General features: G+C 41.1%; 1 protein-coding gene across 6 annotated transcripts in view; it reads left to right on the top strand.

Moving 5' to 3' along the window:
• TRIM2 (tripartite motif containing 2) overlaps positions 1–15321 on the top strand; it is a 156587-nt gene that overhangs the window by 135940 nt on the left and 5326 nt on the right. For all 6 annotated transcript variants that reach the window (XM_075860340.1, XM_075860339.1, XM_075860336.1 and 3 more), the window contains 7 exons: positions 1149–1300; positions 1604–1784; positions 3685–4408; positions 6381–6484; positions 12542–12709; positions 14407–14575; positions 15135–15205. In XM_075860340.1, the coding sequence (XP_075716455.1) occupies positions 1149–1300; positions 1604–1784; positions 3685–4408; positions 6381–6484; positions 12542–12709; positions 14407–14575; positions 15135–15205 (1569 nt within the window). The remainder of the gene's footprint in view (positions 1–1148; positions 1301–1603; positions 1785–3684; positions 4409–6380; positions 6485–12541; positions 12710–14406; positions 14576–15134; positions 15206–15321) is intronic.

The following is a 15321-nucleotide window of genomic DNA, read 5'->3' as shown; positions in this document are numbered from 1 at the left end:
CCCTGTATTTCAGTGGTTATTCGGGTAAATATTCAATGTCACCATGAAACGTCATTACTTTCACATGTTCAAATGCATCATCGTAATTTAGGGTCCTGGGAAAGGTGGATGCAGTCTAAATTCTTCAAGTGACGAAACATGAAAATTATCTTTGGCTGCTCTCTTTATTCAGAGGCAATGTTTATCTCTGTTTTGTTTCTAAATGTAACTTTGCTTAGATCTCTGCATGTTTAGAGATCTTTAAATTCTTGTTGTTTTATGGAAAACTCAAAAACGCATTGAAATTAACAGAACCTTTATTCCCCTCTCAAATTAAATAAACATGCATGCTCAGCCCAGCGTTCATGTTTATGGGAGAGTCAGGAGAGAACTGTCGGCCAACAGTTATTTAATTTGTATGGCCACCTTTAGTAACACTAGAAATATGGGAGCTAAATTAGCCATCATGGTAACAGTCTGTAATCCCATGATAGAATAATTTAAGGGTAGGGCCACGCAGAACGCCATTGACCTGGCTGAAATGCGGCCAACAGTTGTGCTGACACAATGATCGTTGTGTCTGCCAAATTGCCTGTTAATGGCCGCACAATGTAGCGGGAAAAATGGTCCTTTTTATCTGTAAAATTCTGCGCTTATTCATTAATACACCCTTTATGGCTGCACGATTTTGCAGGTAAAAGCAACAATCCGCAGCTATTAACAGGCTATTTGACAGCCGCGTCAGGTCCATGCCGCTCCGTGTGACCTTACCCTAACAGTTGATGAGGTAGATCTAGGTGTACTGTACCTATGGGGCTTGATTAGGATGGCCATTTAATTTTCTATGTTATTGCGCATACTGTTTGTATAATAATAATGGACTCGTGCATAAAAAATTTTGAAAATAGCCAGAGCGTTAAACCAATCAGCTGTAGCAATTATTAATCAGAAGATAATTTTCCAGTTCGTGTTTCGTAGGCATGTTCGATTATAAGAATAGTTTTACTGCAGTAGAAAAACAGGGATTATTGTAAAAGTTCCTGATCACTTACATAATTGTTGCACCACATACACTTGTAAGTGGCAATATACTGTTCTCAAAACTGTATGGTTGATATAATTTATGCTTAAGGAAAATCAATATTTTGCCACTTGGGTTTTCTTTACAGGTGATGGAATTTTACTGCCAGTCATGTGAGACAGCTATGTGCCAAGACTGTACTGGAGGGGAGCATGCCGAGCATCCCACTGTGCCACTCAAAGATGTGGTGGAGCAACATAAGGCAGCCCTGCAGGCTCAGCTGGATGCCGTCAAGAAGAGGTATTACAATGGATGTTTCTTTCAGAGCAGGCCTTCTTTGTGATGCAGTTATCTGCCGCATGGCATGATTCGGTAGACATTGTGTCTTGGTTCTGTGCCATAAATAATTGTGTATCTAACCAAAAGAAATTACCATTACGTTGTAAATAACTGGATCTAAAGCACAGTTTAACTCGGTCACCAACCGCTTACTCTAGACCATATGAATTTATTTGTTCTGTATGTTGGCTATATTATAGTTTGCATTGTTTTACTAGATGTATGTCTGTTTAGTTCATTGTAAATGTCTTTACATTATTTCAGATTACCTGAAATAGACTCTGCACTACAGGTTGTATCGGAAATCGTCAATCAGCTTGCTGCACAGAAGTCCAGCATTGTTGATGAAATTCATTCAACCTTTGAGGACCTGCAAAAAACACTGAATGTTCGCAAAAGTGTTTTACTTATGGAACTGGAAGTAAACTATGGGCTGAAACATAAGGCAAGTTACTCCTTTCAGTTAAAAAAATCAAGTTGCATACATATGCAAATGCTTATAGAAAGCGTGGGTGTGAAATCCGTTCCTTAAAGAAGCATTCTAGCAATTGTTTTTCTGCATATATAGTGCAACATAGGCTGCTAATAATGTAGAGGCACCTGTGTATGCCTTGTGTATTCCTGTTTTGGTTAATGTGCCGTTTATGGGTTGTCTGCCATCTTGGCTCCTTCTTCCCCTCTGATATGGTTCAGCAGACTACATTTCCCATAAAGCTTCTAGCTTTCCAGAGGCAGAGGGGTGACATCTCCTCACACTGCACTGGCTCTACTATGAGTCCTATCGAAGTGCAGTAACTGATGGTTTAGTGACATACAACTTCTGTACTCATTCTGCAGTGTCTCAGTGATATGTGATGCAGCTTCAGCCTGTCTCTTTTGCCTCCTGCTAGTGATAGATTTCTTCATGTCGGGTTTTTACACAGGAGGCAGGGAGGAGCATATAAATACACTGGACACTTTGCATACAGCATACATATTTAGTGTTAGGGGAGTTTTATAACTCTGAAGCTAATCATTGTATGGACTCACCTGTTATATCCCTGCACTTCTGGTCCCTTAGGGCAGCACTATATGTATGTGGGATATACAAAAAAACGGAGGGTGGAGCTGGGTGGGGAGGGGAGTTGTCTCAGAGCTGCCAGGAGGGATTTGATTGGTGATGATGTAATCCTGTAGTTCACAGGAAGTCAGCCACACAGGCGAGACATCCTGTCTACACATGAGAGCATGGTTTATTATGGTGATCAGACTGAGATCACATGATACAACTGCCCATAATGAAAGGGTTTAAAATATATAGATGCAAATGAGCTGGGAAGAAACCAAACACACTTCTTGAATATTGCTGGTGAGATAAAGGGGTTAAGTGGGGACCGAAAAGCATTAGCAGTGTACTCACTGCAGTATGTGCGTACACTGCTAATATAAATTCCGGTCCGCTGTCGCGCTGATTATCATATTTCAATTGATTTTTACAGCCCTGGCGGGGGACCGGAAGTCTAGTGGCACAGTCTAACTTCATGACGACACGACTCGTCGTAATGCAACCGGCCCCGATGTACGCTATGTAATTGCTGTACTACTGCTATTGCGATTTACGTAGCGTGGCCGGTCACATGACGACGAATCGTGTCGTCATGAAGTTAGATGTGTCCCTAGACTTCCTGTCCCCCTCCAGGGCTGTAAAAATCTATTGAAATATCATAATTAGCGCGACGGGGGACCGGAATGTATATTTGCAGTTTACTCACATACTACAGGGAGTATACTACTAAAAATTGTGTCCCCGAATAACCCCTTCAACATTTTAGATTTGCAAAAAAACATTTCTTGAGTGCTTCTATAAGGTCCTTTTCATAGTCTGACATGGGCTGTGATATCGTGAACCGATTAACAAGATCGCTCGTTGATCAGCGCTCGTTTTCTCCTTTCACAAGAAGCAATGATCGTTTATGTACGTGGAATAGCGACCGTTACTATAATCGCTCGTCCTCATACATTTCCATTATGTCAACAGCTCATCTCCCTGTTTATACAGGGAGATGTGCTAGCGACTAGCAACCATTTCATTGGCTGCATGAATGTGCCAAATATCTGGGCAATTATCCAGAACGAAAGTTCAAGTGAACACTAGTTTGCCGTATTATTGGCCCACGTAAAAGGGCCTTCGGTTCACATTATTAAGTTTTGTATATACATTGAAAATGCTATCACCTTGATTTATAAAGGGCCTTATCTATCAGCTGCTTATCGTGTCTAACAGTGAGCCTGTGGGTTGTATGTTTAGGGAAGGGCGTTCTTTCTGGTTAAATATCTAACTACTGCATTCTGTACTTTGGTCTTAGGTCCTCCAGGCCCAGCTAGACACCTTAATTGAAGGGCAGGATAGTATTAAGAGTTGTAGCACTTTTACAGCACAAGCTCTCAACCATGGGACGGAGACAGAGGTCTTACTAGTGAAGAAACAGATGAGCGATAAGCTAAATGAATTGGCAGAGCAGGACTTCCCATTACATCCTCATGAGAATGACCAATTGGACTTTATTGTTGAAACGGAAGGGTTGAAAAAGTCTATTCACAATCTGGGAACTATACTGACAACAAATGCTGTGGCATCTGAAACTGTGGCCACTGGTGAAGGGTTAAAACAGAGTGTTGTGGGTCAGGCTATGTCTGTTACAATTACTACAAAGGACAAGGACGGTGAACTTTGCAAAACTGGGAGTGCCTATATTTCAGCCGAGCTGTGTACGCCTGATGGTAGTGTGACAGATGGAGAAATTCTAGACAATAAAAATGGCACCTATGAATATTTGTATACAATTCCAAAGGAGGGGGACTTTACTCTATCTCTGAGACTATACGATCAGCATATTAAAGGGAGCCCCTTTAAACTGAAGGTGGTGAAGTCTGCCGATGTTTCTCCCACAACAGAGGGGGTCAAAAGGAGAGTGAAGTCTCCTGGCAGTGGACACGTTAAACAGAAGGCAGTGAAGAGGCCAGCGAGTATGTACAGTACAGGGAAAAGGAAAGAAAACCCCATAGAAGATGATTTAATATTTAGAGTAGGTAAGTGACATCTGTGTTCTCTATTTTATAATTACTAGATTATTACTGTCGATTGTATTAATTATAGTAATATAGAAATAATACTTGTTCAAATAAAAATATATTATTGTTTGAGGTACCCTGACAACTGTATAATTGTTCCTAAAAGCCGTTAAAGGTAATGGAGTATAAGGTGACAACTCTGATCTCGGTCACTGCTTGTCTGAAACTGCAACCGTTTTGGGAGGTAGAAATAAAGTGAGGCAGTGGGAGCGAACCATGCTGCTCATGACACCATATTTCCTCTATACTACAGGACACCATGGAAATACTGTTGGACATATAGTTAAAGTTTCGGTGTCTAGGGCTACACGGAGACTTTGTCCACAACACCGGTCGCGCGGCCAAAGTTCGCTGTGTCGCGCTGCCTGCACGGTAGGTAATGAGTCAATTAGTCGCAGGAAATCCAAACCTGCTGGCTTTTTCGCAACTGTTGTGTCACGGCAAGCTGCGGAGTTGCAACGCGGCCACATTGACTTTCATTACCTGGGATGCAGGCAGGGCGACTCGGCGATCTTTGGCTGCTCAACGTGTGCCGCAGCCAAAGTCACCCTGTAGCCCTAGCCTAATTACATGTAAGTATTCTGCGATTTGGTGATGCCGGTAATAGGAGCCTGTAAAAACTTCCTGGACATTTCATGAAAAAAGGATATTTCTACTATTCATTCAATGAGTTGGTACACCTCAAAAACACATGATTCATTACCAACAAAGTAAAAGTACAAATACGTATTGTGGCTGAATACCAAATACAAACAACATGTAATGTTCATTCTTTTTTTTGTACTTACTGCTATTGGGGATTGATTAATAAAAACCATTATGATTTTTATTTTATTATTTTTTGAACACCTTAAAATACAGTAGAATCTCTATATGAACAAGGTTAAATCCACCATTCATTCTATAAATATGGACCGATAATTTGTTAATTTTTTTTTTTATCAAAGTAACATGCAATGATAAAAAGTAAAACCGGATAACAAGTTTTACATTTTTTTTTTTTTAATCTGATCAATTTATTCACAAGAGAGAACACAAACACTATAATAAGTCATAAACTAAGGGGAAACTATTTTTACCTAAGGCTATGTTCACAGCTGCGTCGCTGCTTTTCGTTGTACTGCTCTGTCCGAGAAGCAGAACAAGGGAAAACCAGAAGCGCTGGTTCTGTTGCACCACGGACACCACCGGCGGCCGACGGAACCCATTGACTTTAATGGGTATCGTCAGCTTTCATTGGGGTGGCATGCTGCGCTATTGTTTTTGGTAATCTCTGCCGGATCTGCGACGGAGGCCCCTAACGGAGCCTCCAACCTAGATGTGAACAAAGCTTAACATTACATACTTAAAATATTAATAAACACAAATATATATAAAGATTCATAGTTTTTTTAAATGCTGTATAATATACAGCAAAGGAACATGCCGACGGACAGGTCTGTAAATAATATTTCTATAAATATTTTAGAAACCTGGCAATTGGAGAACAGGGTATATTTTTCGCTGCCATCACAGAAACTCCAACAACCGTGTCTGTTGATTCACAAAACTTTTGTCATCTGCTACGTCTTTCAGACATGAGGAAGACCTCCGATCTGATAATGTAGTTTTCTCAATCAGCACACGCTGTTGTTGGCGTTTCTCTGCTTGTCGTGCTAGTGAACTGCCTTTTCTTCAATATCCAATATGTACTCTTGATTCCAAAGTAGGAAACTATTTTCCGCCTCCGGGTGGATTAGCAGCTGGCTACTATATTTCCTACCTGTTCTTTAAAATGTTGTGCCTGGCCTTAGCACAACCACATCAGGCGAGCACAGCTTCCCATTTGTTAGCTTTCTATTGAAAGTGCAGTACAGAAAGGGAAGGAGTAATTCTAATTCAACCTTTCATAGGTACTGCAGCTGATTTTAGTTTCCTCTATCACTTTTAGGTACAAAGGGAAGAAATAAAGGAGAATTTACTAATCTTCAAGGAGTAGCTGCATCCAACAATGGAAAAATATTGATTGCAGATAGCAACAACCAATGTGTCCAGGTATATTTATTTTCTTTTTAAGAGCAGTCATATGTATTCTATTTGTGGCATCGTGCTTTGGTACACACTTTAGGCTTATCCATAACAATGAGAAAATGCAACAACATAACCCTGTATAGATCAGCAGGAGCTACATGTAAACTTTAGATTGCTCACAGACAAGCAAGCATGTAGCAAGCCGAGTGAGCTGACAAGTGGGTCGATTATGAGAGCGCACACTGACAGGTGGGCGAGGGAAGAGGCATACCTCCTAACTTTAAGAGATTGTAAATGATGTGGCAATTTTTTTTCCTGTTAACTCCACCCAATCCCTGCCCATACAGACCCAGTTCAGGCCACGCTGTATCATGTATAATGCTCACATATCTGCCCCCACACACCGTATAATTGCCCTATATTGCCCTCTACACAGTATAATTCCCACACAACTGCCCCACACACAGTATGATGCCCCATAGTGCCGCCACACACAGTATGATGCCCCATAGTGCCGCCACACACAGTATGATGCCCCATAGTGCCCCCACACAAAGTATAATGCCCCATAGTGCCTATCACTAAGTATAATGTCCCCATAGCTTCCCCCGAACAGTATAATGCCACCGTAGCTACCTTCTACACAGTATAATGTCCATAGTGCCTCCCACACAGTATAATGCCTCATAGTGCCCTCCACATAGTATAATTACCTCCTAATGCCTCCACACTGCATAATGCCCCCTTAGCTTCCCCCCACATAGTATAATGCCCCAATAGTGCCTAATAAAAATACTTACCTAACCCCGTTTTTACGACGAGTGGAGGAGATCCCACTGCTCTTCCAGGCTGTGCTCTGTGTGGAATGGCACAGACAGATGTGATGACTCTGCACACAGCTGCTCATGGCCATCGTTACATGGCAAACGGTGGAGCTGGGAAGTGATGGCTCCCTGCTTCACCATTGGATTAATCTGTATATGCGTCCTGAGAGCGTAGATATACTTTCAACCTGGATGTGATGACAGCCGGCTGTTATCGCGTGAGTCAGTCTTCAGCCAGCATGGTCTCACGCGATGACGCTAGCTCAGGGGTGGGCAAACTTTTTGACTCGCGGGCCACAATGGGTTCTAAAATTTGACGGAGGGGCCGGGCCAGGAGCATTTGGAGGGAGTGTTTGGGCCGGATATACTAAAGCATTAAATGTAGTGTGTGCAAACCTCATAGCACAGTAAGAACACTACAACCCAATTTATTAACTGTCTTTCAAATGTGAAAAATAGCCCTTATCAGTTAATAAATTTGTCTCAAGGAATATGCAAGATATGGCATTTACATACTATTTCGCAGATACTGGGAGGAGGAAATGTAAATAGATTAAAATAACATACGCACTGTGATTTATCAAGAAAAAAGTTCTGTTGACTCTGTAAATTAGCTGCCAACCTCTGAGCAGTAGCCGCCCGTTCTTGTGTTGACTGCTTGCTAGCATAGTTTGCATGCTTCGTGGCAAAGTGACGGCTGATATTGTACGCTTTGAAAACCGAAGGGCTTAATGGTGACGTGAAACGAAGTGAAAATTAAAGTGAAATAAAGAGAAATACGCGCCACATTAACCCCTTAATGACCGGGCCATTTTGCACGTTAATGACCAAGGATTATTTTTTGTTTTTTCACGGTCGCATTCCAAGAGTCGTAACTTTTTTTTTATTACGTCGACATAGCCGTATAAGGGCTTGTTTTTTCCGGGGCGAGTTGTATTTTGTAATTGTACCATTTTTAGATGCTTATAACATATTGATTAACTTTTATTAACTTTATTTTAGGAGAGAATTGAAAATAAGCAGCTATTCCAGCATTCATTTTCACGTTATAAATTTACGCCGTTTACTATGCAGCGTAAATAACATGTTAACTTTATTCTATGGGTCGGCACGATTACAGGGATCCCAAATGTGTAAAGGTTTTATATGTTTTTTCTACGTTTGCACAATAAAAAGCCTTTTAGAAAGAAATTACTTGTTTTTGCATCGCCGCGTTCCAAGAGGCGTAATTTTTTTATTTTTCCGTCGATGTGGCCGTACGTGGGATTGATTTTTGCGGGACAATGTGTAGTTTTCATTAGTACTATTTTGGGGTACATAGGACTTATAGATGAACTTTTATTTTATTTTTTATGGGGGGAATGGGAGAAAAGAGAGAATTTTGCCGTTGTTTTTTGCGTTTTCTTTGGACGCCGTTCATCCGGCGGTTTAATTAATGTGTTCATTTTATTGGTCAAGTTGTTACGATCGCGGGGATACCATATATGTGTATGTGTGATTTGTTTTGACCGTTTTATTAAATAAAACCACTTTTTGGGGCAAAAAAGTAGTTTTATTTGACTTTGACTGTAATTTTTTTTATTTTTTTTTTCACAAACTTTATTTAACGGTTTTACTTTTTTTTTTTTAGTCCCACCAGGGGACTTCACTATGCGATATGCCGATCGCATATATAATGCTTTGGTATACTTCGTATACCAAAGCATTATTGCCTGTCAGTGTAAAACTGACAGGCAACCTGTTAGGTCATGCCTCTGGCATCGCCTAACAGGCAGATGCTGAAGACAGACCTGGGGGTCTTTGTTAGACCCCCGGCTGTCATGGAAACCCGACGGCGACCCGCGATTTGTTTGCGGGGGCGCCGATCGGGAGACAGAGGGAGTTCCCCCCCTCTGTCAAACACATTAAATGCCGCTGTCACTGTTGACAGCGGCATTTAATGGGTTAAACTGCCGGAATCGGCGCGTGCTTCGATTCCGGCAGTTGCAGCAGGAGCCAGGCTGTGTATAACAGCCATGCTCCTGCCGCTGATCGCGTGGGTAAACTGTCAGTACCCGCGCGATCACAGGACGGATATATCCGTCCTCCTGCGCGAACTAGCAGCTGCTGAGGACGGATATATCCGTCCTTCGGCGTTAAGGGCTTAACAACGGTCAATGTGTTTTGAGTGCGCCATCTATTGGGAAAACGTGGGCATTGCAGGGAAAGGGGAAAAAAAAGGAGGTTTTTACTATTATTTGGACAAGTTCGGCGGGCCGGATTAAAAAGCCTAACGGGCCGTATGTGGCCCGCGGGCCGTAGTTTGCCCATGTCTGCGCTAGCTGAAGACTGACTATAGGAAACAGCCTCACGCTGACTGCTCCGCATCAGAGGCTCAGTGGCAGCCCCGCCCACTGAGAATCGCTGGCGGCCAAACCCACTTGGCTACCCAGCGAGTCATTTCCATATTTCTTGCTAAATATAAAGGGGTCCGTAGCTTAGCGAAGGGGGACACGCAAGTACAAGACAAACATCTATGGACTCCAACAGACCGGCTATTAAGGGAGACTGCTAACTCACTTTGTAGGACCTAGTGACGGGTCCTCTAAGTCTTGAGGCATATAAATCACTATATCACACCATTAACAATAGGTGATGGTCACAGCCCACTGCCTCCTCCTTCCTGCGCAGGTCACAGAACATACACACAATCTCCCATAGTCAATGACTCACATTTATAATGCAGTTTGCACCAGGTTTTGTCGTGAACTGTGACAAAAATTTGCAAAAAAAGTGTGACAAATTTGCTGTAACGTTTTTTCATTTTCTCGTCGCTTGCCAAATTTGAAAGTGACAAAAGTGGGCATGGTCTCAAATGTTTTTATTTTGAGTCAAATTTATTCAGTAAAATGACGAAGAATGCCGCACATTTTATTGCAAATATACAACTGCTCATAGTAGGCATAGCTTTGCCTTTCAGACCGTGCAAAATGCGCCAAATTTATTAAGAGGCATGCACCTTTTAATAAAGTTGGCCTACATCACGCCAACAATATTTTTTACGCAGACTGGTTTGAAATATGCAGTCTTTGTAAATGTGGGCCAGAGTGTCATCCCTATGTCCCTGTGGCTGCTGTAAAGCAAATCATCCAACTGCTGTACACCGAGCAGAGGAGCAGCTCACGCAAGATGGCTATCCCTGTAATTATCTTCAGAAAATACAATACAAAAAAATTACAATCCGAAAATAAAGACACATTTGAAACCTACCATATTCATTTTTCTGAGTCTGGTTTTAGTCAAGAAGTCAAAATATATAGGTGATACGGTACCTTTAAATGATCTAGAGATCCCTTCCATCCTGGAAATGTACAAAGATGTGAGAAAATCTATGATCTTGGATCAATCTATGACCTATCGGATGATCATTCTTATTATGTTTTCCCCCTTAAATGTAGTGATAGTTAATGGTAAATAGCTCCTAGTGAATCATGTGCTTATTTCTTGCATTTCACTCCACAGCCTGTCCTTTAACCAAGTGCTATGTCCGACAAAACATTCTAGAATTCTATCAGCTTGTTAGTCTTTTAATTGTTTTTAAAGCATGTCCAGCTGCTTGTTTAATAGGCGGCATACCGTACTTTGTTTACTCATTAGACGCAGCTCCGCTATCCTACTACCGGATATGGACTCATTTCAGATTCTGATCTCGGAGCATAGAGTGGAAATTTCCACTGTGTTTGTTTGTTTGCCTGCTGACATTTGATTTATGGCATTTAAATCCAAACCATTCCTCATTTTAGTGCAGTATTTCCTGTGGACTGGTTCAGGCTTGATAGTTTAATTCTGAATGCGTTTCTTACTGCATTACACGAAAATGAGTGGCTATTATATACAGTACGATAATTTACGAATTGTGTAAAGGTGGCACTTAACATATGATAAAATAAATGAACCAGAATCAAGTTTAATACACTTGAGCGTTGGTTGTATTACAAATAATTATTATATAGGGTTTTCTGACTTTTAGTTTTTAAAATTTAAAAAAGCTTTTTTACCTGTTATGTTGAACCAATGTTGCCCACCTGTTTTGATCGCAAAATAGATTTTCTACTTGTGCTGCGGTTGTTCTGCACTCTGTTTACATCTCTTTTGTTGTTCCCGGCTGTTTTCTCTCATGATTAAAAACTCCAAAACCCAATAAGCAGCATAGCGCCGTTGTTTCTTCCCGGAGTAGAATCTCTTCGCTCCAGATCCTCGCCAAACCCCATCTTCATATATATATATATATATATATATTTCCCACCCACTTCCCCTCCCCTCTCCATCTTATCACTCCTGCACCAAAGCTGTCCGGCTCTCTCCCCAAAGCGCTCAGAACTGGTGCATGTGCAATGGGAACTTACAGTAGGCTTCGGTTTGTGAGAAGACACTGGGATAACAGAATAGAGCGTGTGTGTATAGTGTGTGTATAGTGTGTGTGTACAGCTCCTGCACAGGGCTGCGGCGTAAGTTAGGAATTCGGCTTAGCGACGCATCACGTGATCGTATATGAGATACACCATTGGAAACATCTATTAAAATGCAAGTACAGTAGAATTTTTTTTTTTTTTTTTAACTAGATTGTATGAATTGGTTCTGGAAAACCCCTTTATGGCCCAGTTCACACAGTTTTTCTGGCTCTGATTTTGATAAGGAAACCGCGTCGGAATTAGTGGCAAAAAACTTCCAAAACCGCCTATCATTAATTTCAATAGGAGGCGGAGACTTTTTCCGCAGCAGAAAAAAACCAGTTCTGCCCCTGACCTCCCATTGAAATCCATGGAAGGCAGATAAAGCAAGAGCGTGCAGGCAGGTCAAAATTCATGAAGGAATTTTGAGGCAAATTTGTCTGCCTGCAAAATCCTCCGTGTGAACAGGGCCTAAGGCACCTCCACACAGACGTTTTTTTTTTAGTGTATTTTTGTGAAAACAACATATGACAGATTAGCCAATAGATTACAGATGAAAACTAACATCTTTAAATAGATAAACCTGTGTTCAAACTTGGAGTAATTTGGTATATTCTGGATTAAACATCAAGTTATAGGTGCAGGTCATATGGGAATAGATAAAAAATTGCTGTAATGAGAAGTCATGCTTGATTTTAAATATCATGGACTGGTCAGCCGTAGTGATAGATTTTGTATTTTATTGTCCTCTTTGTATGGGGGGGGGGCCCACATAAAATCATTACTAAAATAAATAAATAAAATACACTTAATTATTTGTATTCCAGATTTTTTCAAATGATGGCCAGTTCAAAAGCCGCTTTGGCATTCGAGGAAGATCGCCAGGACAGCTGCAGAGACCAACAGGGGTGGCAGTGCACCCAAGTGGTGACATCATTATTGCAGACTATGACAATAAGTGGGTCAGCATATTCTCCAATGATGGCAAATTCAAGGTAAACTGTTTTTCTATAGTATTAAAAAACATCATTCGAATCACCATTAGAAACATCATTACCCAAATGTGACTGGTCTTTGTCTTTCACAAATACCAATTTTGGATTAAAGGGTTTATGTGGGGACCAAAAAGTATTAGCAGTGTAGTCACTGCAGTTTGTGAGTACACTGCTAATATAAATTCCGGTCTGCTGTCGCGCTGATTATGAGAATTTAATAGATTTTTACAGCGCTGGTTGGGGACGGGGAAGTCTAGTGGCACAGTCTTCCTTGATGACGACACGACTCATTGTCATGTGACCGGCCCCACTGTACTCTAACTTCATGACGACACGTCCGTAGTATAGAGATTACATAGAGTACAGCAGGGACCGGTGACATGACGACGAGTCGTGTCGTCATGAAGGAAGACTGTGCCACTAGACTTCCGGGCCTCCACCAGCGCTGTAAAAATCTATTAAAGTCTCATAATCAGCGCGACGGGGGACCGGAATGTATATTAGAAGTGTACTCGCATACTGCAGTGACTACACTGCTAATACTTTTCGGTCCCCACATAACCCCTTTAACAGAGTGGAGAAAATAAATCTCTAACTATAATGTGTTTCGTTTGTTTAGATAGCTGTTTCATTGTATTATATGGCTTCTCAAATGTTTGGATGTCTGTACTGTATATTCAGCAGGTATACTTCACCATGTTCCTTAGTAAACACAGAAGAATTATTCACTGGAATCAATGTTTCCTTGTTAACAAACCAATTTTAAATTATGGAAAAGCTGATCATGCAGCAAATGTCTCTATACTATATATTGTATGGTGGTCTCTTGAACACCTTTTTTGTATAGTTGTAGAGGAGAGGTGATTTGAGCTTGTGATGGCCATGTAAACCTACAAGCAAATTTACATGACAAACATCTTAAACACAAGAACGCTCTTTGTTTTAAAGGGACTTCGTTAATGTTTCTGTGGTACTTACAGCAGAGCAAGCGTAATCTTGCGATATCTCGCTGTAAATGACCGGTTACAGCGAGATTACGCTTTGCTCTGCTGTAAGTACCAAACAAACGTTAACGAAGTGCAGGGATTGTGAATAGACATCCCGTCCTGGCTGGAAGGAATGTCTATTCACTGTCTAAACACTTCAGTAACGTTAATGTGTCAGTATAAGACAGCACATCGTGAACAACTCAGTGTCACTATGCACTGACTAAATGAATGGAGAGAAGTGCATGACGCTGATTGGTCAGCGTCATACACTCCTCTGTACAACGTCCACTTGGTCTAAAGTAAAAACACGCCCAGTTGGGCATTAGGAAACTAATTGGCATAAAGCTAAAATCGCTCCTAAAGTTTAAGAGTTGTATGAGATTTAAAAAAAAAAAAAGTGTCCGGTTTAAGCACCACTTTTGCCCATGGGCTAAGTCTAGCACTGCAGCTCAGCCTTATGCAGGCAAGTTTTTAAAATCTTGTACAAACTCTTTAAAAGTTTGTTCAGACATCTCTGGTTCTCAGGCTCCGTGCCCTCTGTAAGGCCATTAGTTTTAATGTTCCGCCTGTGGCACCATATCCATTGTACCTAGCTTGCAGAAAACTGATCCCCCACCTGATACGTGAATGAGCCATAAAAGACACTGGCTTGTTATAAAGTAGCAGGAACGGTTTCTTTATACTGATGGTTGTTTATTTACTTAACAGACAAAAATTGGATCAGGAAAATTGATGGGTCCCAAAGGTGTATCAGTTGATCGCAACGGTCACATAATTGTGGTAGACAATAAGGCATGTTGTGTGTTCATCTTCCAGCCCAATGGTAAAATCGTAACCAGGTTTGGAAGTCGTGGAAATGGGGATAAGCAGTTTGCAGGTAAAATGCATATAATTTGTAGATCACCTATTTTGGATAGATATCTTTTATACAAAGTGCTATACACTTTCTTATAATGAATTATACAATGGAAATTAGTTGTAAGTGTATTTCCATCTTCTAATGTTATGTAATGTCAATAGGATATGGCATAACATTGTAATCTATGGGGATCCAACGTCTGGGACCCCACCGATACGACACGAAACGAAGGTGAGGCCATGAGGTTTCATCTGCATTTTTCCTGCACAGAGGCGATACTGGAAACACTCTGTGCAGAGAGCTGCATCACAGCTCTATTCAAGTGAATAGGGATTTGTTGTAGTGCCGTGTACAGCGGGTGGCTGGGAGCGTCACTGTGCAGGAGAGATCTGTGAAGGAGTTAGAGCTCTTAACTAGCGCCACAGCCCCCTTATTCCGGAGATCTGTGGGGATCTTGACCGATATAGTTATGAATGTTAGTTACATTATTTTAGGCTTTTACTTTGGTAATATGTTTGAAAGTTTCTGCCACTATTTCCAAAATGTTAACTGCATGCTTAATTCTCCCTTTCTTTAGGACCCCACTTTGCGGCAGTAAATAGCAATAATGAAATCATTGTGACTGACTTCCATAACCATTCAGTTAAGGTATTGTATATACACTGGTTACTAGAATACTGTAACTCTAAATTATGTATCAACACGGGTGTACTTTTAAAAATGGTCAGCAGAGCAGGGGATGACATTAAATAATGAACTAACAG

Source organism: Rhinoderma darwinii, chromosome 1, assembly GCF_050947455.1.
Source record: "Rhinoderma darwinii isolate aRhiDar2 chromosome 1, aRhiDar2.hap1, whole genome shotgun sequence".
In the NCBI taxonomy this organism is placed as follows: Eukaryota; Metazoa; Chordata; class Amphibia; order Anura; family Rhinodermatidae; genus Rhinoderma; species Rhinoderma darwinii.
The sequence above is the reverse complement of the archived record's forward strand: the minus strand, read 5'-3'. Positions and strand labels throughout refer to the sequence as shown.